Below are 25,467 nucleotides of genomic sequence, written 5' to 3' on the forward strand. Positions count from 1 at the left end.
GCATTTAAGATAATGCTGCTTGTTTTGAATAAAGAAGCAAATGCTACATCAAAAGCGACAACACCAAGCATAATCAGCAACAACAGACTCTCCTCAAGATCAAAGTGAATTAGGTTCGATTTGAGGACAGTGTGGCAGACTTGCTCACTAAGTCATTGCCTAAATTCCACTTTCGAGAAACATGTTGGTAGCATCTTTTGCGGAAGTTATCCGAACTCCCATGACAGTTGTCGTCAGGGGGAGATGCAGACATCAGGGGGAGATGTCTGCATGTATGGTCTCGAAACGTGAAGGGTGTGTTGTGCTCTTTTTCCCCTTCGATCAAGGTTATTTTTGTCCCACAGGGTTTTTGTTACTCGGCAAGGTTTTGAATGAGGCAACGAGAGGAGCACCGCGTTTGGGCGACACAAGGGGGAGTGTTCAACTAAATCCCTATTTGTGTGTCTGGCCTAAACCCTAGGTTACTTGACCTAGTGGTAATAAGGTTAAATTAGAAAGATCTAGATATTTCTATTCAATGTATGATTACCTTTCCTTGTATGATTCGGATTCTATGCATTGTAATCCTCTATATAAAGAGGCCCCTATTATCAATGAAAGTACAACTCAATTCTCTCCCAATTCAGTTTTCCTTAAACAGAGGTAACATTAAAAAAAAAAAAATACCAAGCCACCATCAATTACTGTATAATTGATGAAACAATTTTGTACAACTTTTTCACCTTGCAGTATTTTTATTTATTTATCATAGAATTTTCCTTCATGAAAAAATAACAACACCAGCCTCTCTTGGTTTCATTTGTGACCTACAAAGTTTTTGAAATTTTTTTTTGGTATACAAGTGAGAAGTTCATAATAATCATAAAATTATATGCGAGATATGTCAAGAGTAAAATTATACTTATACTCATGTTTCTCAAATTGAAGTGGAATGGCTTTGAGATCTCCTACAATTCAAATGATTTCTCTAGTATAATTATCATATTCATTTCTCCTTAACATTGGGAGTGAATCTGCTTTAATTTTGAGGGAGGGACTCGCGCAAACTTTGGTTGAAGGTTAAAGTTAGATACAGGTGAAAGAAGAAGATTAAAGTTAGATACAGGTGAAAGGAGATTCAAAAGTTCTGATTGGAAGTTCTGGTTCAAGACATGGTTAGCTAAGCACTTAACTTATAATAATAATAATAATTTTTTTTTTTAGGAATTATAAGATTATTTATTATTATTTTTTGGAATTACATTAGCATTGATGAGGTACAAGACTGAGCATTGACCAAGGTGGCATTTTGACGGACACTTCTACGGAATTATCGAGGTCAGTGTCGTTGGACCTACGGATACGAGTATAGCGAAGTTGGGTAAAGTAAGACATGTGCAGCCATCGTGACTAGTTTTCCTCACTTCCGGATCCCATTCCACAACTCCACTCGCCAGATAAAATACTATATTTTTACTCCCCCGTTGCAAAAAATAACCGGCGCGTGAAATACAAGCCGAGGCGAGCGAGTAAGGATAACCCTCACCCTCCCCGTCCACAGCTCCCCAAAAAAACCAAAAATCATCATCGCCATTTGAAGCAGAGGCATTCATTTCGGTAACGGGTTTTGTATGGTCTGAAACAAATGGCTGCGGGCGTCAAGATAGGAGGAACCGCCATCGGCAACGGCAACGGCACCGTTCCGACTCACCGAGTCACCATGTCCGCAGCTCTCCCTCTCCCTCACACTCTCTTCTTCCTCCGCACACTCCCCTCCCGCCCCCGCGCCCTCCGCTCCACTCGCTCCCACTCTCTCCCCCTCCGAGCTTCCTCCTCCGACTCTCCTCCAACTTCTTCTTCTCCTCCTCCAGGTGCCTCATCTCTCTCAGGTTTTTTTTTTTTGCTTTCTCCAGTAGAAATTAGAGTTGTGGTGAAATTGTGATGAGTTTTGCAGGGCGAGAGGTGGAGAATGTGGTGATTATCGGTTCAGGACCGGCGGGATTCACAGCGGCAATCTACGCAGCTCGAGCGAATTTGAAGCCTCTGGTGTTTGAGGGATACCAGGCGGGTCCGGGTGGACAGTTGATGACGACTACTGAAGTCGAGAACTTCCCTGGATTCCCTGAAGGAATCACTGGTCCTGATTTGATGGACAGGTCTCTTTCTTTCTTTCAGTTGTTGCGAATTTCGGATTTGTATATGTAGGAACTAGGAATATGGTGAATAAGGAGGTCAACATTGTGGTTTTTTGTGTAGGATGCGGCGGCAGGCGGAGCGGTGGGGAGCAGAGTTGTACCAGGAAGATGTTGAGTCCATTGACGTCAGAACTAGGCCCTTTACTGTCCAAAGCAGTGACCGTAAGGTGAACTAGGCCCTTTCTTGTCACTTGTTGGTGATGGATGCATAAGTTCTGCATCTATCAGTGTGTTAATAGCCCACCCGTTACGTACTTGTTTCGTTAATAATTCATATCTAGTTCTCATTTTTTTGCATTTATATTTCAGGTTAAGTGCAACAGCCTAATTTTTGCCACAGGGGCTACTGCAAGACGTCTCAGGATACCCCGAGAAGATGAATTTTGGAGTAGGGGAATTAGTGCTTGTGCAATATGTGATGGAGCGTCACCACTGTTTAAAGGCCAAGTGCTTGCTGTTGTAGGAGGGGGTGATACAGCCACAGAGGAAGCTTTGTACCTTACCAAATATGCTCGACATGTTCACTTACTTGTACGTAGAGATCAAATGAGGGCTTCTAGAGCCATGCAAGATAGGTCAGTATTGATAAAAAGCTCCTTTATTTTTATCAATCTTCTCATAGTGTAGTGGCAGACCTTTTAGATTATACTTGTATGTTGGTCATCTATAAATTACTTAGATGTCTTTGCTATATCTGAAACCTCATTACTCTATATATTAAGTGAAACATGAGTTTGATGCATTTGATTGCATTACCTAGTCGCATATTTTTCTTGGTGTCTCATGAGTCATGTCAGAAGGATACATGTTCTGAAGATTTCCTCTTTTCTTTTTTGTTTACCTGCATTCACCACCATCTGTTGTGTCCTATGTTTTTTTTTTTTTTTCCCTTTCCTTATGTTTTCTTATTTGTTGTGGCAGCTATGTTTGTTTCCTTTGTGTATGCTACAATATATTTGTACTTTGATGCTTTTTGCCAAGATAAATTAGACTTTAAATCAAGGTACTTCTTTTTACCAGCTGAAATCCCAATATGTGATATGAAAATGCCTGTCAGACACCTGATGTTTTGTACTAGTTAAGAGTCATTCTGGTATAAAAATCTGAAGTTTTAAACTTCTTTAAATTAAATTGGAATTGTGTTTCTTCATTTGTTCTTGGTATCTTGTTTGAAGTTTCACTTTGTTATCTGAAAAAAAGAAAAGAAAAGGAGAAGTTTCTGTCTGTTTCCGCAAAGCTTGGTGTAAGTTTTGTTGTCAAAATTGCTTTCTTTCTCCTAGAAATAGATAATTAAAAACAGAGTTTCTTATTAACACGAGTATTGTCTTGAAGAGAGGAAAAAGCAATACCTCTCTCTCTCCACCTCCTCACTCACACTCACTCAAGGACTTCAATATATGCATACACTCAAACACACTGGATTGTAGCATTTGGTTGAAAGTTGTGTTCCCTTTTTATGGTTAAACATTAAAATTGACTACGAGTGATTACTGTATTATAAAAGAAAATATGCACTGTGAAAATATTTACAGCAATATTGGGAGTACAAAAAGCTGAACTGGGATAGTTACTCTTGGTGTGTGATGAATTACAGTGGGAGGGTTTGGGTATATTGAAAATGAAAACGTGGAAGGAAAATTGTCATCATATCTTCTTTATTGAAGTCATATGTGCAATTTCCTTCCTATTGTAAAGAGAGGCAGGCACAGAAATATGTTTGGATGATTAAAGTTAACATTTAGAACGGAAAGTGTGCAATTTGTTCAATGGTGCATCTGGGGTCACATTCTTCTTGACTGCGGTCTTTTCCAGTATTCGTAGTTTAAGTACCTTCTCATAAATGTGTTGGAAGTTGTATATTATGTATATTTTATGAATCATTTGAAACAAACTCTTAGTTATTATTGAATTGTCAGATCAGAGGATGTCAATAAGTGTGGGTATAATCATTGAGTTTTTTGTTTCTTCCTATCAAAAAAGCTTTCCTTGGCTTATTAGGTGATCTCAGTGGTCCTTCCATAATTGCCCCCCAAAAACATTTGAACTGTTTCAGGTTGAAAGGGTCTATTAGAAGTTTAGAACTGTAATGTCTACATAAGGCCAATGTTTCATTGCTTGGCAGAAAGAAAACGTGTGGTGACCATCTGATTTGAGATTCAAATTTTTGTTAGCCTTTGTCGTTGTTACTCAGTTGCGCTGTAGATACAAGTTTGTCTCAGGAAAATTGCTTTATCCTATATAGATTCTGATTGGCTGCCTTGATGGTGATTTATACTAAATTACTAATGAACACCTTGTATGTGTGAGTTTTCAACTCCCTGTATGTTTGTTTAACAGGTTGATTATCGCGAATGTTTCAGAGTGTACAACAACCCAAATATTACCGTGCACTTCAACACAGAGACTGTGGACATTGTTAGCAATACAAAGGGCCAGATGTCTGGAGTATTAATTCGGAACCTTGATACTAAGGAGGAATCTGTGATTGAAGCCAAGGGGTTATTTTATGGTATAGGCCATTCACCAAATAGCCAATTGTTGGAAGGTCAGGTTGAGCTTGACAGTTCTGGCTATGTCTTAGTAGAGGAGGGTACTTCAAAGACTTCAGTTGAAGGTGTATTTGCTGCTGGAGATGTACAGGTAATCCCACGAAAACTTAACATTTATGTATCTTCTTCAGCTTCTAAAATCGTTTAGGAGCTGGTGAGATTATTTTAGTCTTCTTGGGCATGCTTAGCAACATAGTAGTCATATTTTTATGCAAATTTTAATCCGCGTACTGATTGGCACTTACCTTGACAGGATCATGAATGGAGGCAAGCTGTAACTGCTGCAGGTTCTGGATGCATTGCTGCATTATCAGTTGAGAGATATCTTGTGGGCAAAAATCTCATTATTGAGTTTCACCAGGTATTGAACTTCTTACGATGTCTTTAACTTTTCCTTTTCTAGATGTCCCTAGAAATGTATTGTATTCCTTCTGTTAGACGGTTCTACCTTGTTTAGAGGTTTATATCTATTAAACCCAGACTGTAGGACCTATCATTGTTCAATGTGGCTCTGGATGTGAAAGAAAATTTTGATATAGATGGTTTTGTTTTTCAAAAGCAAACTATACTCATAAAGACAAGTACTTCATCTTCATTTAATTCAACTTTTTTATACTGCTCGATTTTTTGCCAACTCAGTTTCTTCCGCCATTGATTTAGTAAATATTAACTATGCTGTCACTAAGAAAAAAAGACTGAATTGTTTCAAGAAAATACTATTTTGGGGTTAAATATTGAGGAATTAATCTCTCGACTTTACAATTTCCTAGTAAAGGAATTTGTGGAATTTCACTTGATCAGTAGTTCCATTAATACTATGCCATTCCATCGTTCTTCAACCTATCTCACTTATTTCTGTTTTGACAGCCCCAAACTGAAGAGGCTAAGAAGGAACTCACAGACAGGGATGTTCAAGAACATTTTGACATTACAATTACAAAGCATAAGGGCCAGGCATGTGTTCTTTTGCATATATGGAAGCATGATCTGATGATTTTTCTGTTTCCATATTTAGCAAGTTAATGATTATTTTGTTTTCTTTTTGGTATATCTAACCTCTGCAAGCTGTATTCTTTGTTCAAATTTTGTAATATTGTTGCGCTTCTGTCTTCTTTTTGCAGTATGCCCTGCGAAAATTGTACCACGAAAGTCCAAGGCTTATATGTGTACTATATACAGCACCAACATGTGGTCCATGCAGGACATTGAAACCAATCCTTAGTAAGGTATGCAAGTCAACTACTGTAGTACCACATAATACTCACTTTTTGTCTTAGTTTTGCTTGTTATAACAGCGTTGATCTTTCTTTCACACACGATGTGATTTTATACACTAGGTATGACACGTAAGTGATTCTGTTGTGTTCAATTTTGTCATCACATATGGTGTGCATAATTTTCATTGGCGGTGGTATTTTGGTTCATCTGGATATAGAGGAATAAAAGAATCTATTAGAAGGTTAGGGTTGATGAATTTGACATCCTGTAGGATAGCATTTGTTTCTTAAACTTTACGGGCATCAAATCTTCGGTTTCTAGGAAGAGCCCCCCTTTTGCAATTCACTTGGATTACAAAGCAGAAGAAAGGAACAGCTTCTTGGATTTCAGCAGTTGTGAGATGGTTGCAGCTTATCATAACTGGATGCCCAAACCTGATTGTGGGAGATCATAATGTGCTATCATGTTTCGGAGTATAAGTATATATTGCAAACTGTTTAGATGTCTCAGAAATCTACTTGACAGTCTTAATAGGCTTTTAGTACTAGCTGACACTAAAAGATGTTTATTTATCGGTTACAAGGGAAATCGAACCTTGGATGTGCCATTTGTTCCATCATACTCATGCCAACTGAGCTAAAGGCTGGTGGGCACAGTTAAAATTTTTTAGTGACAGTGCAGCATGCTTTATGGCATCTTTAAGTGAATGTGTCAAACAACTGGTAGAGTATGTGGTAATCTTTACCTCGACTTACACTGATGGCAGGTGATAGATGACTTTGACAAAAATGTACATTTCGTTGAAATTGATATTGAGGAAGATCAAGAAATAGCTGAGGCTGCCGGAATTATGGGTACACCATGTGTTCAGTTTTTCAAAAACAAGGAGATGATCAGGTTGGTTATATATTTTTTTTCTTCCTGATTTTTGTCTCTTGTGCATTCAGGGAATTATATGCCTCTATTTCTCACGTTTTCATTGCTCCTTTGGTTTATAAAGTACTCCCACTAAATCTATATACTTTATTTCAGTTCTAGAGATTCACCCTGCAACTTTACACAAAGTTTTGGGGAATTTCTAGTTTCTGTGATCCACCACACCACATATAACTTGCATCTACATGGTACTGGATCTTGATCTGGCTAATTGTTACATTCTTGTTTGTAGGACTGTATCGGGGGTCAAGATGAAGAGCGAGTATAGAGATTTCATTGAAGCAAATAAATGAGAAGATTCAAGATACTTGTTTGCCTGATGTCATTTTGTAATTCAATTTTGTTCCTCCCAAAAAGGCTAGTTCAATAAGACCTCCATTTTCCACATTATATGTGGTAATTGTATTCTCATTACCTGTTGTAATTGTATTGATCAACCAACAATGTAGATTATTAATATACATGCAGAGTTGCCAGTGCATCGTTATTTGATGTCCCCTCTTGTTGTGCCGTCAATTTCTAAAAATAACAAATTATAGGTAAAGGTCACTTTTGGTGACCTTATTTTTCTAAGCCTCCATATATATCTTCTTGTTCTTCGTAAGACCATGTTTTTTTTTTTTTGTTTTGTGGGGAGGGGGGGGGGGGGGACGAAGACGAGAGATGAATTAAAGAAGAAATCTAAGCTATAGAGAATTTTCATATTTATGTTGATGCTACAGATAGCTGAAGTACTAGTATGAAGATCATGAGCTTTTGAGGCTTATACTGTTGTCATCGGATGGATGTAAATGAGCACGGAACACACACGCAGCTGTCGCCGTCAAAAAGAGATTTGTTCTGGTCAAGGCAGTAGCTTTTCGCTCTGCCAATAGTAGCGTTTTGATTTGAGGTAGTAATTTTTCTTATGCAGGACAGTAGATTTTTTGGAGAACAAAAGTAACCTAAAATGCAGTGACATTTTTCCTTTTATACGGTTTTTGTCTATTTACACCATTTTTAGAGATTTTTTTCCTACTTACCCCATTAAGTTTTTTTAATTCCCTCTTACCCAAAACACTCTAAGGAGGTCTTCCCTAATACTCCATTAAGATTTTTTTTTTGTTTTTTATTTTTTTTTAATACCATTTTACCCTCACCTCTTTGTTACTTAGAGAGAGAGAGAGAGAGACTTCGCCGGAGCCCGGTCACCGGCCGCCGCCCACCGAAATTTGCTGAAAATCTAACCGGAAAAGTTTTTTTGCCCCCAATAGACGTCTATTGCCCCAATAGTCTATTACCCCCTAATAGACGTCTATTACCCCCCAATAGAAGACTATCAGCCATGTATTACCCTCCAATAGACGACTATCAGCCATGTATTGCCCCTCAATAGGACTTTTCAGTCGCAAGAATGGGAACTAATCTCCCTAAATTTAGACAAATAAAACTTTGATTACAGAAAAAAAAAACAAGGAGATTACATCAATTCAAAACGTCTATTGCCCTCCAATAGACGTCTATTGCCCCCCAATAGACCTTTAACAGACGTCTATTGCCCCTCAATAGACATTCAAAACTGTTTTTTTTTTTCCTTCAGTCCCATTACTTAAAAAAAAAGAAAAAAAAAGGAAAGGAAACTGATTTGGGCACCCAAGTCAAGAGCCGGACCAATAATCACCGGATCCAATGACACAGTGCGACCCGAGCTCCAACCCGAAGCAAATCCCGGACCTGCACTCCGTCCGGATTCTCGGAGAACTGGCACTCTTCCTTCATCGATGTGGAGATAGAGCCAAAAGGCTTTGCGGCTTCGTCAATTTCCATAACCTGATCGGAGAAATTGCGGTAGTTGAAGGCGAAGGTGAAGTCTGGTTCTGGGCTCAAGGATGAGTCTGATTCCATGACCGGCGGTGATCGGAGAACTGATCGACCTTGATCGTCAGCGAGAAGGAGAGATCCAGGGTGATTTCTGACGACGAGTGGACTCCGACGTGGATGAGTTGGATCCGGGCGAGCTCTAGGGCCGGGTCGGAGGAGAAGGGGAAGAACACGGCTGTGGAGAGGAGGAGGAAAGCGACGACGTGGATATACAAACGCCTTCTAGAGAGAGAGAGAGTGTGTGTGTGTGTGTCTTATCGGAGAGGGATGAGAGAGACAGTCTGATCGGAGATGGATGAGAGAGAGGAGAGAGAGAGAGATCAATGGCATGGATGTAGTTTTTTAATTAAGTTGAGGGCCAAATTGTCATTTTACTTGAAATTAGGTAAGTGGGAATAAAAATCTATTGCTAGGGTAAGTGGGATAATTTTAGCCAATTTTGGTGCTTTGGGTAAATGACCGTTTTTTATAAATAATGCAACCAAAATGCAGTTGCTTTTAATAAATATTTAAACTTACAATATTTTGCTCGCCTTTATTAAAAAAAGAAATATATACATATGGGTGGCATAAAAAAAACAAGAATGCTAAAATTGACCTTATATGTAATGAACGTAGCTTTTGGTATAAACTCAACGAGAAACCCATCTTTCAATGTGAACTTGCTTCTTGATTACATATTGATAAACTAGTAAAACATAGCTTGGAAAGTACGTGACATACATTAGGATACAAACTGATCAAATAGAAACATCAAGGCTAGCTAAAGCAAAGTTATGAGATTATTATAACTACATCAATGTATACCAGTGATATTTCCAATCCCTCCTCTCTTTAGGGTTTACTTTTCACACTATGGAAGTGGTGATCCGAGACCCTCTTGAGAAGATAACGGAATAAGAGTCCGGTGTCGCTTCGAGGAGGAGATAAATTGATCCTTCCTGAATGAAGCTACCTTGACATGGTTTTGGAAGGTGGTTCTCTTGGCATAGAGTTTCTGGAAAAAAAATGATGATCTCTCCTTGTATTTTAGTGCCACATAAAAGATGAGTCTCAGACCAACTAAGAGGCAGGCAAGAGCAGCCAAATTCCACCACTTGGAACTTTCGGGATTTATCCCAAACATTTCTCGGAGGATGATCTCACCCTTCAATTTGGGTTCTCCTTGGACTGGGGAATCAAATTCAATCCCAATCATGTCATTCTTCAACTGCCCCTGTGATACATCATCAGCTATTGGTAATTTGCTACAAAATTGGTGGTTAGTGAAGATATTAGTACTCAAATTTATGAAAGATTTAGTTTTTTTTTACCTCTATTGCCCATCCAGCATAACTAAGGTATGACATTGGATATTGCCAAAAGATTTTTGGAAGCTCAAAGACCCTCCGAAAAAGAAGTGAAGGCATCATCATGAATACCTATATGAACAGGTACAAATTGGATTAGACATCGGCGCGGACATTTTTGAATTCTTAATCACATTAGCTGACCACATTATGCAAGAGCTTAGTTCAATCAATTGTCACATATATAGTTAATAAAACGTATATCTACTACCTAATGTGGTTAGCTAATTTGATTCTTAATAGATTTTTCGATTTAAGATAAACCACTTACGGTGAGAGCAGCAGCACATCCTATGCCCATCAAGAGGTTTGGAACCAGAGCTGCAACAATCAAGGCGGTGCCTTCTGTGACCACAATGCAGCACAAGAGATTCATACAAAAATACAAGTAATGAGAGAACCCGGTATGAAATTTCACCATGTAGTAGAGTATTGTTCCAGCAGAGAAAGCCATGAGAACCACGAAAGGCAGTGATGAAATGAAGTTGGAGAGCACAAACAAAGCTTCCCCATAGTGGCCACCAAGTCTTTCACGCCTAAACACCTAGGTTTATGGAGTGGGAATAACAAATTAAGGGCATAAACATTCAGCACACATAACGTACGTATAGTTCCAATATTAGTTTAATATATGAATCTAGTAATGTGTACGTACCTTTAATTCTTCAATAACAAAGGGTATGCCTCCAATGGACAAGCAAATCATGAGGCCGTAAATGAAACCATCACATTTTCCTCTTGAAACAATTGCTTGACTACTTGTCCCAATATGATAAAAGAAGGAACCAGCACTCACTGCTATTAGAATGTAAAACACAGCCCTTAACCAATAGTACCCAATATCTCTAGACATGTTGAGCGAAGTTCGGCGGGTCAATGTCCACAGCTGCTTCCACCAGCTAATACTATTGTCCATGTTTGATTTCGTGGAAAGGTTTTCCTGCAATTTGATGAGTTCCAATCAAGGATAAGGAAATGTACTAGTTACATTCAAACATATTCAGTACGTAATTATATGTTGGAAAATGGAAATGCTATGTCGAGAGGTTGTCAATCTAAACCTCACATTTCAACAAGATTAATTTCACCTGATTAATGATCTAACCATCTAGGTTATAATATTGTAACAATTTAAATTAATTAGCATATATGTTGGTTATTCTCTAATTTGAATTAACTACATACAGTGAGCAAGATTTCTTGAATCCTTTTTTTTGCATCTATTGAAAATGGGGAGGCCTTGTATTTGTTAATTAGTTTTCCTTTGATCTCATCTGTTGTCAAGGTCATATGGGTATTTGATGACGGTGGTGATGATCCCTGCAAGAAAATACCAAAAGTAAATCAATGCAAGGAACGAACAATTAACAAAGCATGCAAAAACAAACTTATCACATGAACAGTTATGAAGGTAAACTTACATAATTCATTCTTTGAGAAAGGATAAGAGCTGTAATAACTTTGTCAAAGTCTGAACTAATACATCGAATGTAGTGTTCGGGAGGATTTTTCCTTGTTGAACAAGGAAATCCAGCATCAGAGAAGAACTGAATTATAAGAATGTAAGAATTACAACATGAGCTAGCACACGTAGACAACCAAATTAATCTTTACTATTAATTTCAATGCAATTTCCCTGAATGGTTTTATGTAAAAGTTGGTGTATATGAAAATTAGTTTTACCTTTACAGCCTTAAGTGCCTCTCCAAAATAAACACTTTCACCTCCTGCTATGAGGACGAGATCATTGAAGAGATTAAAGACATCACTACTTGGTTGGTGAATAGAGCAAATGACTATCCTTCCATCCTGAGCAATGTTTCTCAATGCCCATATCACAAAGAAAGATGAAGCACTATCTAGACCGCTAGTGGGTTCATCAAGCAACAACACATGAGGCTGTGTTAATATTTCAATACAAATGCTAAGTCTCCTCTTTTCTCCATTACTTATACCTCTCAAATGCCAGTTCCCAATATGACTCTCAGCACAATCTTGAAGACCCATTTTGGTGAGGGTCTCTTCCACAACCTCATTTTTCTCTCGTGTTGTCATTTTGGAAGGAAGCCTCAAATGAGCTGAATATGTAAGAGTTTCTCTTACAGTGAGTGATCCCAGAAATATGTCTTCTTGAGTCACATAAGACTGAAATACATAGGAAAAAGAATTGAAAGAACTTAATATTTCTAATTGTGCAAGTCATTAATTTCATAACAAATATTTTTGCAAATAATGTCTATTGCACTTACAATATCAGTGCTGTTTATGCTTCTTTTGTTCCCATTGAGTATAACATCCCCGCACATTCTAACATTTGCAGGCAGCCTCCCTGTTGCAGTTGATATATAAGGATAGAACTCTAAACACATATGGACATATCACGGAGAGAAATTAAAGCCATTAGTTGTTTAAGATAAAAAAAATGGCGGGAAAGATAACTAAACAGACATCTAAGATCGATCACATTGTCTTAGATACAATAAACACGTACTATATATTCGATCCTATTAATACAGAATAGATCCGCTGAAGAGCATATACTGGGATGGGTAATGAGTGAGGAGATTGGATTATAAATATATCTAGGGCAGGGTATGGTACCTTCATAAATCAAACCATTTACTAGTTACAATAACTAACTACTTGATGGCAGTCGGAATAAATATAGCATTAAATTTAGAGTTCCCCAACTGTCTCTGTTCCCTTTTCCTATCCAGCATTGACTTAAACTCCAAAAATATATTACTAGCAGTAAAGTTCAGAATAAAACATAAGAAAGAAAGAAAAAATTCAGAAAGACTTGTTATTACCGGTGTTCACCTGGTTAGTATTGACAATATTTTTTTATTTTTTCTTAAACACCATTTGATAACCTACTGATCTAGATATAAGGTTAAAAATAAAAATAAAACTCTTAACTCTTTTCTAGATGAATTTTTACTTAATACACTCCCCGCTTATCAAATTCGGCAATGACTCTTTTAACAATTATTATTATTTTCAAAATTCAAATGATGAAATTTTTTTTAAAATTTCATTTTTATTTATTTTTATTCTGGACGATGATGTAACTCCTCACCCACCCCTGATGTCGGTGAGATTTGAACCTGTGACCTCTACGGCATTTGCGTTTTAAAACATGACACAATTTTCACTTTTTAAAAATTAATAAAATATTGGAGATCTTAAAAATAAATGGATAGTTCCTTCTAGGCCTGGGCACGGTCCCAGACCGGCACCATTTTTCCCGGGACCGGGACCGACATCACTTAAATCGGGTCGGGCCTTTACTTTTAGAGAGTAGGGACCAGACTGAGCCCGGACCGCCAATGAACGGGCCGGTCCAAGCGGGCTTTCGGTCCTGAATATGTCAACTGAACCTGCAAATCTGAAAACTGAAATTGCTGGAATTCTGGAAACTGAGAGCTACCACAAACTGAAAAACCAACTTCTGCAGTTTACTCTTCTATGGTTCTATACTCCCACACCCACGATCTCTGGACCTTCTTCGTTTGCCTCTCTCTTTTTCTCTTTTTCGGCTCATCCCGAGATGATTGAGTTGGTGCTGCATCACCTGCAGCTGCATGAGCCGGAGTTGGTTCACTTGGTTCCTTATTCTCACCTTGTTGGGACACAGCAACAACCTCGTTCCCATTTCCTACTTCAACTTCAGCTTCTGGATTGACCGGACATTGAGAATGAGGTGATGATGGAGCCGAGTGGCTCGAATTCGATGATGTTGCCATAGAAGAGGAAGAGAGGTAGAGAGGTAGAGTCGGAGTCTCGGAGATGAAGATTGAAGAGAGGTTGGAGGTTGATTTTTGGTCGGAGATGAAGAGAGGTACAGTCGGGGTCGAGAGGCTGCAAGCCTGCAAATCTGCGATTGGGAATTGGGAATTTGGGATGCTCTTACCCTAAAATCTGATTTCGGAGTGTCTTAGGTTAGCTGTGGTCATGCCTATAGTAAGAGTATAGACTCTGAAAACTGACCAATAATGGGGAAACACGTGTATTGCTTGGTCTTTCCGGTCCAAGAAGTCTTCACAATTCATGAACCGGAACCGGCCTGACAGATATACATCCTAGGACCGAACCGGCCCGAAATCAGTGATATAATGAGAAAAGCCAGGACCGAACCGGCCGGTCCGGTCTGGGTCGGTCCTGTTTTCCGGGTTTTCAGTCATTTGTGCCCGGGCCTAGTTCCTTCTGATTATCCTAATTGTTGCCAAAACTTTTCATGTAATGAATGAGTAAATGATTTTCGATCTATAAAGGAATTTGTAAATTGAACATATCAAATTATAACATTTTAATGTCAAAATTTGTTAATTGCAACTTGCAAGTTAGTTAACCTAATAAATCCCATATATCACCATCTCAATACCTTTACGAGAGAAGGTGCAGAAGTGAATTAGGACTAGCATAAGTCAGAAGTTCGAGAAATTAATTAAAGTGCGCTTTTAGAGTTTATGGTCACTTTTTGGTCGCATATCCACGTCTCGACCGTTCAGTTTTTAGGTACCTTAAAGATCATTAATTTGGCTGAAATTTTGCAGAGATGATCTATACATTACTATCTAAAAACTGAACTGTCGAGATGTAGATATGAGACCGAAAAGTTACCCTAAACTCTAACCTCGCACTTTAATTTCAGAGCAAGACCTCGCTCTAAATAAATAAATATATATATATATATATATATATATATATATATATATATATATATAACTTTGCTCAGGTGCGGATATCCGCACCTAAGAAAAAAGGTACGGATTTCCAGTTTTGACCCACTTTTCGATCATATTTTCACATCTTAACCGTTCAGTTTTTAGGTCCTAATGTATAGATCACCTCTGCAAAATTTCAGCCAAATTGGTGATCGTTAAGGCATCAAAAACTGCAATTTACACGAACGAACCGAATCTGCCGAACCGGAACCGTTCGTGTACATTGTTGTAAATTGCAGTTTTGGATGCCTTAACGATCACCAATTTGGCTGAAATTTTGCAGAGGTGATCTATACATTAAGACCTAAAAACTGAACGGTTAAGATGTGAAAATATGATCGAAAAGTGGGTCAAAACCTAAAATCCGTACCTAAGAAAAACTGCGGACGTCCGCAGTGGAGAAGCGTTGTATATATATATATATATATATATATATATATAATCCTGAGTCCATTGAGCACAGAATGATTTTTCCCAACAAGGTGATACCATAGAGCTGGCATCGCGACTTGATTGATCCTAGGAAGTACCGTAACTAGATTCGGCATGTACGTTCCATGCAGAGATTCGGTAACAAGCTCAGATTTCAGATGTACGTCCCATGCAAAAACAATATATTATATGTAAACAATCCAAGTGAGACCAACTGTTCTTTTTTAAATACGTAAATGAATCACATAGTAAGAAGAATAAAACCAGAGAGAGAGAGAGAGAGAGAGAGTAACCAGCCAAGGCATCAAGTAAGGTGGATTTTCCAGAGCCAGAAGGACCCATGAGGGCCATAATCCGATTGGGTTGTGCATAACCAGTAACCCCATTTAACAGCAACTTTGATCTGCTTACACTACTTGTTGCTGCTGCTGGCGCAACCACCGTCAAGTCTTGCCAAACCAAGTACTTCCCAGTTGATGATCCAGTTGCATCCATCTCCTGCAATTCCAGTTTAATATACCGGCAAAGTCAGTCGTACTTATTCTTCTTATATATAGGCGTGAAGATGTATATTATATAAATATAGCATATCTCTGAATCTAACTTAAGGAGTGGAGGACTCATATAGATCTCATCAATTAAATTGAATGCCTGAGGATGGCTACAGAGAGTCAAGAGTACAGACTTGTCATAGATATAAATATGCTAGCCACAAGAAGTATGGGCGTCCCTTTTGTTTTTGTCGTTTAGTAGTATAGCCATTTAATTTCTTTGTGGGCAGAGATATAGATAAGCTAGAGCCAGGGAATAGCACAGATTGCAGTTGACCTATCACCTATAAGAGTTTGCCGACTGCCTCCATTAATATTGCAGTAAGTTATCAGTCTAAGTACTGTTGCATGCAGAAGGGGTATTAGTTAAACACATATAGATCATGCGCATATCAAGAAACCCAGATTTTAGCTAGGTAACAGCATTTAGAGTGGTAAGAACTGCATGGCAGAGAGGGGAAGGGATCAGTGCTAGTAAATTTGTCTTTTATTGTAGTAGTGATAGGGATGATGGCATTAATGGTGTTAGTAATTGATTGATACTGAAGGTGGCGGAGGAGAGGAATGATACAGAAGGGCGATGATAATACACTCACCATTCATATCCAACGCTTTGAGAGATGCATTATGCATAAATACATCCAAGTCGGTGGTTATCATGATAGAAATAACAAGTTGGGGGAGGATAGCCGCGCCGAACCTTTTTTATTCTGATCTATAATTCTAGCATCATGCTATACAATACTTACATTAAAGTTTATGTTTATATAGAGTGAAGTAATCGAACTAAAATAAAAATCACGGTATAGCTAGCTATAACTAATTTAGACGTAGTGCTATTGACCATACTGTGATGCTGTAATGGTCTACTCGCTTCACTCATTACCGATAAATTCTAAATCGGATATCTATATTGGTTGAAACGATAATTGAGTATGTATATTCAGCTTGTATTCTATGTAGAAAAGGATGACTATCTATAGGACTATAGGGTTGATGATGGTGCTACAGTCAGTTTGAATTCGGATCTAGCTATAATCAATAACTTCGATTTTAGGTTTAGTGTTGAAGATCCCACAAACCCTAAGTCAATCAAGTCGCCATACACTAGAGTTCGTTTGAAATTCAAATTGACCACTGTTTCTGTCGGTATCGGAAGCCTCTACCTAGAGAACCACGGGTTGAGCACCTTTCGTCCCAGAACCTGCTAAGATAGAGAAATAGACTGGGATTGTCGGCCTATAACCGTCCGACGCCTAAGCCAGTATCAAAATGAGATAAGACAGAGTAATGGTACAGAAATGTATAGTTTGGACTTACTTGACTTGAAAGTATCTGCTAGTATGTATAGGAGATATTGGGGTTTTCACTATCACGTCTCGATTTTTTTATCACAATTAATAAAAAAAGGATTAAATACTTGTTGCTCCTCAAATTTTTCCCTGAAAAACAGTTTAGTCCCTCGCCTTTCAAATTAAACTGGATAGTTCTTATTCTTTCCAATTCTCACACAACAGGTCCAAAACAGGTCTAAAATGACTATACTACCCTCAAGATCCTTTTTTTATTTTTTTTTCTCTCTCTTTTTCTAATTTTTCTCTCTTTTTTTATTTATTTTTCTGCTTTTCTCTCTCTCCCTCTCCACAGATCGATCTTGTCCTCCTCACTATTCTCTATAATTTCCCATCTCTTTCTGGCTTCTTCTCTTCACCATAAATGTCCAAAATGAAGGCGGCGCTGCACCTGGAGAAGCTTCAAATCGGCGAAATTGTAGACGATGATCTTCTGGACCAGAACGACGACGATGCGGTCGCGGTGGAGCTTAACGGCTTTGACCTCAGAGCGGAAGGAGAGCTCGCTGATGCAGCGGGACTGCTGGTCGTCCCAGATTATGACCTTGTTGGGGGAGTAGAGGGGGTCGGGGCCGTCGCCGACGATGGTGAGGATGTTGCAGCGGAAGAGCATCTGGACCAATCAGACGGCGCCGCGTGGGCCGAAGTCGCGGCGGAAGATCTCGCGGAAGGGGTCGCAGTTGTAGATGTGGAAGCCGAGGTCGGTGCCGGTGGCGAAGCAGCTGTGGTCCTGGTTGAAGGAGAGGTTGAGGAGCTGGGCCGGGGGAAGAGTCGGAGTCGGAGTCGGGTTTTGGGCTGGGGAGGGACAGTAGGAGTCTTCGGGGGCGCAGTCAGAGGCCATTAAATCGGGGACCAGGAATTAAATGGGAGAGAAAGGGGAGGAGGCAGTGGGTGATGAAGGAGAGGCAGAGGTGCACTTGAGCCAGAGGCGGCGGAGCAAGTGTGGGCCGCAAGTAGAGGTCGGATACGAGCTTGGAGAGAGAGAGAGAACCAGAAAAAAATAAAAATAAAAAAGAGAAGAAAAAAAGAGAGAGAAAAAATAGAAAAAGAGAGAGAGAAAAATAATAAAAGGATCTTGGGGGTAGAATAGTCATTTTAGACTTGTTTTGGACCTGCTGTGTGAGAATTAGAAAGAATAAGGACTATCCAGTTTAATTTGAAAGGCGAGGGACTAAACTGTTTTTCAGGGAAAAGTTTGAGGAGTAACAAGTATTTAATCCATAAAAAAAATTTAAACAATCACAAGTACTCCAGGAGTGATGGTTCAGACATCAACACTAAATACCTGTAAAAATTTTCTTTTTAAAACAAGAATGCAAAGATGCCCTGAACTCAAAATGTCAATACAGACTCATTCTTTAGAGCCACATATTACATTACAAAGAGCTTACAAATTAAACTGAATAACAATTCAACAAGTAAACACACTCATCACACTCACTACACAGCGGAAGACTAAAACCATAAGTACATTTCTATGTCCATGCTACAACAGCAACAAAGCCTCAGCTTCAACGACAGTTACTCTGACCTGCACAATAATCCCTACACCATGGAATAGTGCACCGGGTTGCAACAACAAACCCAGTAAGCTTTTTAAGCTTGTGTGAGTAAACTCAAACAACCACAAAATCACCTTTTCTAATCAAGGAAAACAAATCAACACAATGATTATTTCTAAAATCAAAATCCTTTTATTTTTAAGGAAAACACAAGTCATCACTGTGACAAATCAAATCATTTGGAGTCTCAACGAAAATTCCAAGAAATCAAACTTCTTTCCTCTCGACAAGAAGCATTTATCACCACTATAACATTAGAAAACATTTCTCAACTCATTACGAGTAATCCCTACATAGAATTTAGTTTAGATGATTACCTAAAATCACACAATTCAGAACATAGTAATGTGCATATAGTTTAGTTCAGGAGATTACATTAAAACCAAACAATTCAAATAAAACAAGATATCAAATAAGACAACCAAACAACTCATGGAGTCACGCTAAAGCCAAGAAATCACCCTTTCAACTTAAAGAAAACAACTCACACCTTGTTTTCTTTCAAAACTCAACTAAGGAAAATAACTCACACCTTGATTCCTTTCAAAACTCAACCAAGGAAAACAACTCACACCTTGATTCTTTTCAAAACTCAACAAAGAAAAACAACTCATACATTGTTTCCTTTCAAAACACAACAAAGGAAAACAACTCACATCTTGTTTCCTTTCAAACTCAACATCCTTTTCTTACAAGGACAATTCACGTCACCACAGTAACAAAATCATATTATTCGTTCACTCAACAAAATAAATATGAAATCAAGTCCCTCATGGACCACAAAAGAAAGAATACTCTCGAGACTTTCTTTTAAAACATGTATTAATGAGTTGTAAGTAACCTCGACCTACCCCCATGAGATACAATGACAGACAGACTATAGCTCTAACTGAATTGCAACCAATCACCTGGCCAAAGGCTTGGTATCCCAATTTCTAACCTCAATCGCAACCTGCAACCCTCGACATCCATAGACCAAAACATTTAAATAGATCACACAAGAAACAAAATGTTACACAAATCTCAATAAAAGATTCCACACTCTTGATCACAACAATGACCCTCCGCCTCCACAGACCAAAACATTTAAATAGATCGCACATGACCCAAAAATGTTATACACAACTCGAAGCACTTTTTTGAAACAACATAAACCACCTTTTCACAATATATTGCATTTCCGAAAAGTCGAGTCACAAAACAATAAAATGAGAACAATCAGTAATATTGTTTCCCACCACACAATAAATCTGACAGTAAGGAAATTTCATTCATAAATGAACCTCGTGAGATTTGCTCACCTTTGAATCCCGCTGCGTCTTTACACGGCACACAAGATAAAGCTCATAACCATCAACTCCCCTCAAAACGACCTCGTCAAGCACCTAATCACAACAAGGCCACAACTCACAACTCGTCACGACACGAAATATGCATGAAAGCATTCAATATCCAAAACATGAACTTAGACAAAAATTGAGGATTTCGCCAGTCGAGACGAAGCCTCATCTGAGACCATCCAAGGTCTCCGAAACACTTCTAGGATCAATATGTCAAAACAATAAGTCAATCCAACTGTCGGATGCTCACGGATCGAAAACCGAATGAACCGAAACTACGAAAAACCTGGCATGTTTCAAACGATAAAAAAATATACAATAACCCATATATCAAAATGCTCGTATCGACGAGTAGATAATAACGGAGCAAGAAACAGCTCCAACCATGGTCGGACGCGTTGCCACGCGCCGCCACAAGCGGAATCGAACCGTCCAGAATGTAGATCATGGTGAAGTAACTTTCATACTTGGCACCAAGGCCAATTCGGCCTAGATCGGTCTAGATCGCCACCGAAAGTTGGGTTTCACCGGGTCAAAGTTTAAGCAATGATTTCGAGCTCCAACGGTCGAATCGATCTTCAAGGTTATGATGGATGGAATCAGCATGAGGACAAAACCCAATCGGTTTTAAGCCCCATCGTCGCAGGAGGCTAGACCGATGCTGGTGATCTGCCGCGGTATGGGGGGCTCCGATTTGCCTTACACAGTGGAAATCGATGGAGGTGAACACCATGGGTAGGAAGAAGAGGTAGAGACGAAGCCAATAGTATTGGTGGCGCAGCCAGAGGACGCTGGAGGAGCGATTTTTGACAGGGTCAAGTTGTGCCTTCGCGGGTTGCGTCAACTGGTGAGAGAGAAAACTTCCAGAGCTTTCCGGAAATTTTCGTTTACAAAAATGGAAGCCCTTCCTTTTTTACTGGGCCGACGTGCAAGGCACGTTATTATACTTAACACAATGCACAAGACCGGACATCTCATTCGCTGTGAACTTGTTAGCTAGGCATAACTCAGCGCCAAGACGGCGCCATTGGACTGGTGTAAAGACTATATTTCAATACTTAAAAGGTACGACAAATATGGGCTAGTTTTATCCCTGTAGAGAGAAAGGAAAGGACAAAGGAATGGATTCAGACTCCATTGGCCCGAAGGCCACCGTCCACACCGCCGGCGCCGCTGACACCACCAAGGGTGTCCAGCGTCACCCTCCTCCCTTACATCAAAACGGTGGTGATGTTTTGATGGGTTTTGTTAATGCAGGGTACCTCTCTCACCCTCACAAAGGTCACTCCCAAACTAGTTATGTCTTTACCATGGGAAGCACCACGATATCTTGGAGGTCTACAAAACAGACCCTTGTCGCTACTTCTTCGAATCATGTAGAGATTATTACTCTACATGAAGCAATGCATGAATGCATATGGCTAAGGTCCATAATTAGACATATTCGAGGAGCATGTGGTTTGAAGTCTAACACAGATGAACCTACATGCATTTATGAGGATAATGCAGCTTGCATTCAACAAATGAAGCTAGGTTTCATCAAGGGTGACAATATCAAGCATATATCGCCTAAGTTCTTTATAATCAGTAGCAACAAACACTTCTAAAGATTGAAGTAAATCAAATTCGATCAGAGGATAATGTAGCGAACTTATTTACTGAGCTTTTACCTAAATCCACCTTCGAGAAGCATGTGAAGAGTATCGTAATGAGGAAATTATCTGAACTCCCATGATTGTAGCAATCAGGGGGAGATGTCGACATCAGGGGGAGGTATGAGGTCTACATGTTTGATCTCGAAGAGTGAATGACGTGTTATACTCTTTTTCTCCTCCTCGAGGTTGTTTTTGTCCCGCAGGGTTTTTATTACTCGAGCAAGGTTTTGAATGAGGCAACATATTAAGTGTCATGATGTCATCAGTGACACCAAGTTTAAGCAGCACAAGGCGGAGTGTTGAAGAATATTGACTTTATTGTGCCTTTGTCAAACTAGGATTACTTTCTATAGTTGTAATAGGAGAGAATGTTCTAGATTCCTAGTTCTAGTTAGAATAGAAATCCTTGTACTCCAAGATTATGTACTTGTAATCTCTATATATAGGGCTCCAATTATCAATGAAAGACATACCAATTTCTCTCTTGAAACCTTTATTCTTAACCAAAAACGAAAGTTTTGTGATAAAATGATTTTGGAATTGTGTAAATCGTGAACTACTATAGTTGGTATTAGTGGTACCTCAATGTACAATACATCAGACTTATTTGGCAGCTTCCTCCTTGGTCGAAGATTTTTAAGACTATAGTCAACTTTTTCCTCAGCTTTATATTGAATGCCTTTCGTTATGCTATTATGTGAGTTCTGCCAGTGAAGAGGACTCCTTCTTGTATTTAGAACTACAAGTAAGTATTGAGCGATACGATCCTCCCCCACCATTGAATCTTTAACAGATCATGTAGGTTCATTTGATAAAACATATTAGATTCAGTGATTTTGTATGCTGACCAAACAAACATACATCCACCCCCACCAAAAGTAAATGCCAATGACAAACTCTCAGATGCCAACCTATAGCTGGATAAGAAGATTAGAGGGTTCAGGTTTCTAATAGAAGGTTCAGTGAATTTCATCAAAATTTCAAGATTTAATTATGTACATGATATTTTCAGTCTTCTTTTCACACATGGAATTTGGAAGTACTTCAAAGCATGTATTTAGCTAATCAACACACACACACACACAGTCATACTCATAGGAATCATAAACTTTAAAGATAGTACGTTTGACAATAGCCTTGAGATTTCCAGAGGATTGAAGCATCTTTCCATATAAGCCAGCAATGAAAAGCATGTCAATGCAGTGAATAAAGCTGGCTGGAAAAGGAAACTCTTTGTGGAAGCCCAAGATTAAGTTCATTACCCCAGCACCAGGCTAAGGCCTTTTTTGTCCATTAGTCTCAACATGGTAGTTTAAGACTTCCAGTCATTAAGAGATAATATGAGAAGTGCCATCCTAAAGGCTTCTTTTTTCTTTATTAAAAAGAAGATAAATACAGACAAAGTGGACAAAAAGTCCACAAAACAGAGATGCAACAAAAGTTCAAGAGAGAAGTACGATGATCTAAAAACCCCTAACGAAACTCCCACAAGAATAGAAAGTACTCCTAAAGGACCTAAACTATTGTTGTTCTCCAATCCATTAAAATGAACAAGGGATTTCCCTAGGGTGAAAAAAAAAAAACTTTTAGCGTCCTAGGGTTTTCCCTAGGGCTTCGAGATGCCTTCGATGAGTTCTGGTACATCACCTAGGATTTCTGTTTGTCCTTGGGTGTTCATGGGAGGCCTCGACGCGGCCTCGCCTTCTTCTCCACCAGCCCCAAAGGCACGCACCTTTGCATCAGTTCTTTCCAACTCGAATGAATCTTCTATTCCTCTTAGTCAATTACCTGCTCCTGTGGTTCGAGGGGATAAAATCTATGTTAAGATCAATGAATCCCTATATCAAGACCAATTGAAGAATTTCAAAACCAACCTTATTGGTCGATTATTGCTACGAAAGGGTTCAACACCACTAAAAACTGCTACCTTGAAGGGATTGCTTGCTGCTCTATGGCGACCTTCAGAGCCATGGCGTTTGGTACCTCTTGGTAAGGGTTACTTTGACATCCATTTTTCCACAGAAGAAGACCTTCGTAGGGTTTGGGGTGGAGGTACTTGTTCATGCGTTGGTGCCTTATAACTCAGGTGGTCAGGATTCGAATGATCTGATTGAGGAGGACCAAATTCCTACTCGAAGTCAGAATAATTTTTCTAAAATTAATCAGACTCCAGTTACTCCTCCCAGAGGACAGGTAGAAATGGTTGCTGTGAATTCCTTGTTGAAAGGTGATGGTAATACAGGACTTGAAGATATGAACCTTGTTCTTTCCAAAGAGCAGAAAAAGAAACTACGAAAAAAAGAAAAGAGACGGAAAGCAGCCAGAAGAGGGAATTGCGGACCGTTACCCAGCTAGAAATAGGGGTCCTCCCCAAAAGCTTAATTTATGAAGATTATCTTTTGGAATATTCAGGGTTTAGCTAATGCTCCTACAAGAACTGGTGGTAGGCTTCCTACTCGTGTTTCCGGTGACGACTTTTAGACTATGATGGATGTGTCTCATTTGACACAAATTGATCTTAAAGGGTCACCGTTTACATGGACAAATGGTCGAGGAGTTGGCTCACATATTGAAATGTTGTTGGACAGGTGCTTTTGTTCTATTCCATGGTTAGACTCTTAGCCGATGACTAGTTGTTCCACTTTGGTTCGGCACTCTTCTGATCATAATCCTCTCTTGATTTCATTCACCAACTATATTGCACAAGGCCCGATTCCTTTCCGTTTTCAGAAGATTTGGTTAGGGCACTCAGATTTTCTTAAAATTATTCACGCAGCATGGCAATCCTTTGAGGTATGTGGTTGTCCTATGTTTATTCTTCAAAGGAAGCTTAAACTTTTAAAACCTATTTTGAAGGAGTGGAATGTTAATGTCTTTGGTAATGTTCATACTGCTGTGGATAGTGCACGCGCTGCCCTTGAAAAAATTCAACTAGCCATATCTCTTGATGGGTTTACTGAAGCGCGTCATGTTGAGGAGCTTTTAGCCCAGGATGCTTTGTCGAATGCTTTATTGGTTCAGGAAAAATTCTGGGCAAAGAAGGCTAGGGTGAGATGGGTTAGGGAAGGTGACAGAAATTCTGGGTATTTCCATACTTTGGCAAAAATTCGAAGAGCGCGCTCCTCTATCACTTCTCTTCGCATTGGGAATGACTTGGTGGATGATGTTAATATTTTGCGTGATCATGTCGTTCAACATTTCACAAGTGCCTTTTCAGATGATGGAAATATTGCTGATACAGGTTTGGTTGAAAATCTCATTCCTTCAATGGTTTCCAATTCAGAAAATTGCTCTTTACTTGCTATTCCTTATGCTGATGATGTCAACAATGTTGTACTTTCCATGAATGCTGATAGTGCCCCAGGTCCGGATGGTTATACTGGTCATTTTTTTCAGGCTTGTTGGGATGTTGTTTTGTTGGATGTGGTCCATGCTGTTAGATCTTTCTTTCAATCAGGTTATATATTGCTCAATCTAAATTCCAGCTTTGTGGCGCTCATTCCAAAGTTTCAAGAGGCTAATGTTATCACTCAATTTCGGTCCATTGCTATGGCTAATTTTTCTTTTAAAATTATTACTTGCATACCAGCAGACCGTCTTGCTCCTATTGCTTCCAGGATTATATTGCCGAATCAATTTGCTTTTCTGAAAGGAAGACAAATCTCTGATTCCATCTTTCTAGCTTCTGAATGTGTTAACTTATTGGATAATAAATGTCGTGGAGGGAATGTTGCTATTAAGTTTGATGTAGCAAAGGCCTTT

General features: G+C 39.1%; 2 protein-coding genes across 2 annotated transcripts; one reads left to right on the plus strand and one right to left on the minus strand.

Moving 5' to 3' along the window:
• Nucleotides 1-1,563: 1,563 nt before the first annotated feature.
• Nucleotides 1,564-7,369, plus strand: LOC133721836 (NADPH-dependent thioredoxin reductase 3). The gene is made up of 10 exons (XM_062148577.1): nt 1,564-1,850; nt 1,934-2,135; nt 2,236-2,341; nt 2,484-2,749; nt 4,535-4,814; nt 4,977-5,084; nt 5,591-5,677; nt 5,845-5,949; nt 6,708-6,838; nt 7,110-7,369. Exons 1-10 carry the CDS (start codon nt 1,625-1,627, stop codon nt 7,168-7,170), a joined length of 1,572 nt encoding a protein of 523 aa, XP_062004561.1. The 5' UTR covers nt 1,564-1,624; the 3' UTR covers nt 7,171-7,369.
• A 1,836-nt stretch (nt 7,370-9,205) lies between these two features.
• LOC133723637 (ABC transporter G family member 15-like) lies at nt 9,206-15,822 on the minus strand. Its single transcript, XM_062150527.1, has 9 exons — nt 15,539-15,822; nt 12,336-12,415; nt 11,770-12,231; nt 11,508-11,633; nt 11,272-11,406; nt 10,742-11,026; nt 10,358-10,630; nt 10,051-10,158; nt 9,206-9,953 (listed from the first exon to the last, which is right to left on the minus strand). The coding sequence occupies exons 1-9, from the start codon at nt 15,738-15,740 to the stop codon at nt 9,591-9,593; spliced, it is 2,034 nt and encodes a 677-aa protein (XP_062006511.1). The 5' UTR covers nt 15,741-15,822; the 3' UTR covers nt 9,206-9,590.
• Between the last annotated feature and the right edge of the window lie 9,645 nt (nt 15,823-25,467).

The sequence above is a fragment of the Rosa rugosa genome, chromosome 7 (genome assembly GCF_958449725.1).
Source record: "Rosa rugosa chromosome 7, drRosRugo1.1, whole genome shotgun sequence".
Taxonomy (NCBI): Eukaryota; Viridiplantae; Streptophyta; class Magnoliopsida; order Rosales; family Rosaceae; genus Rosa; species Rosa rugosa.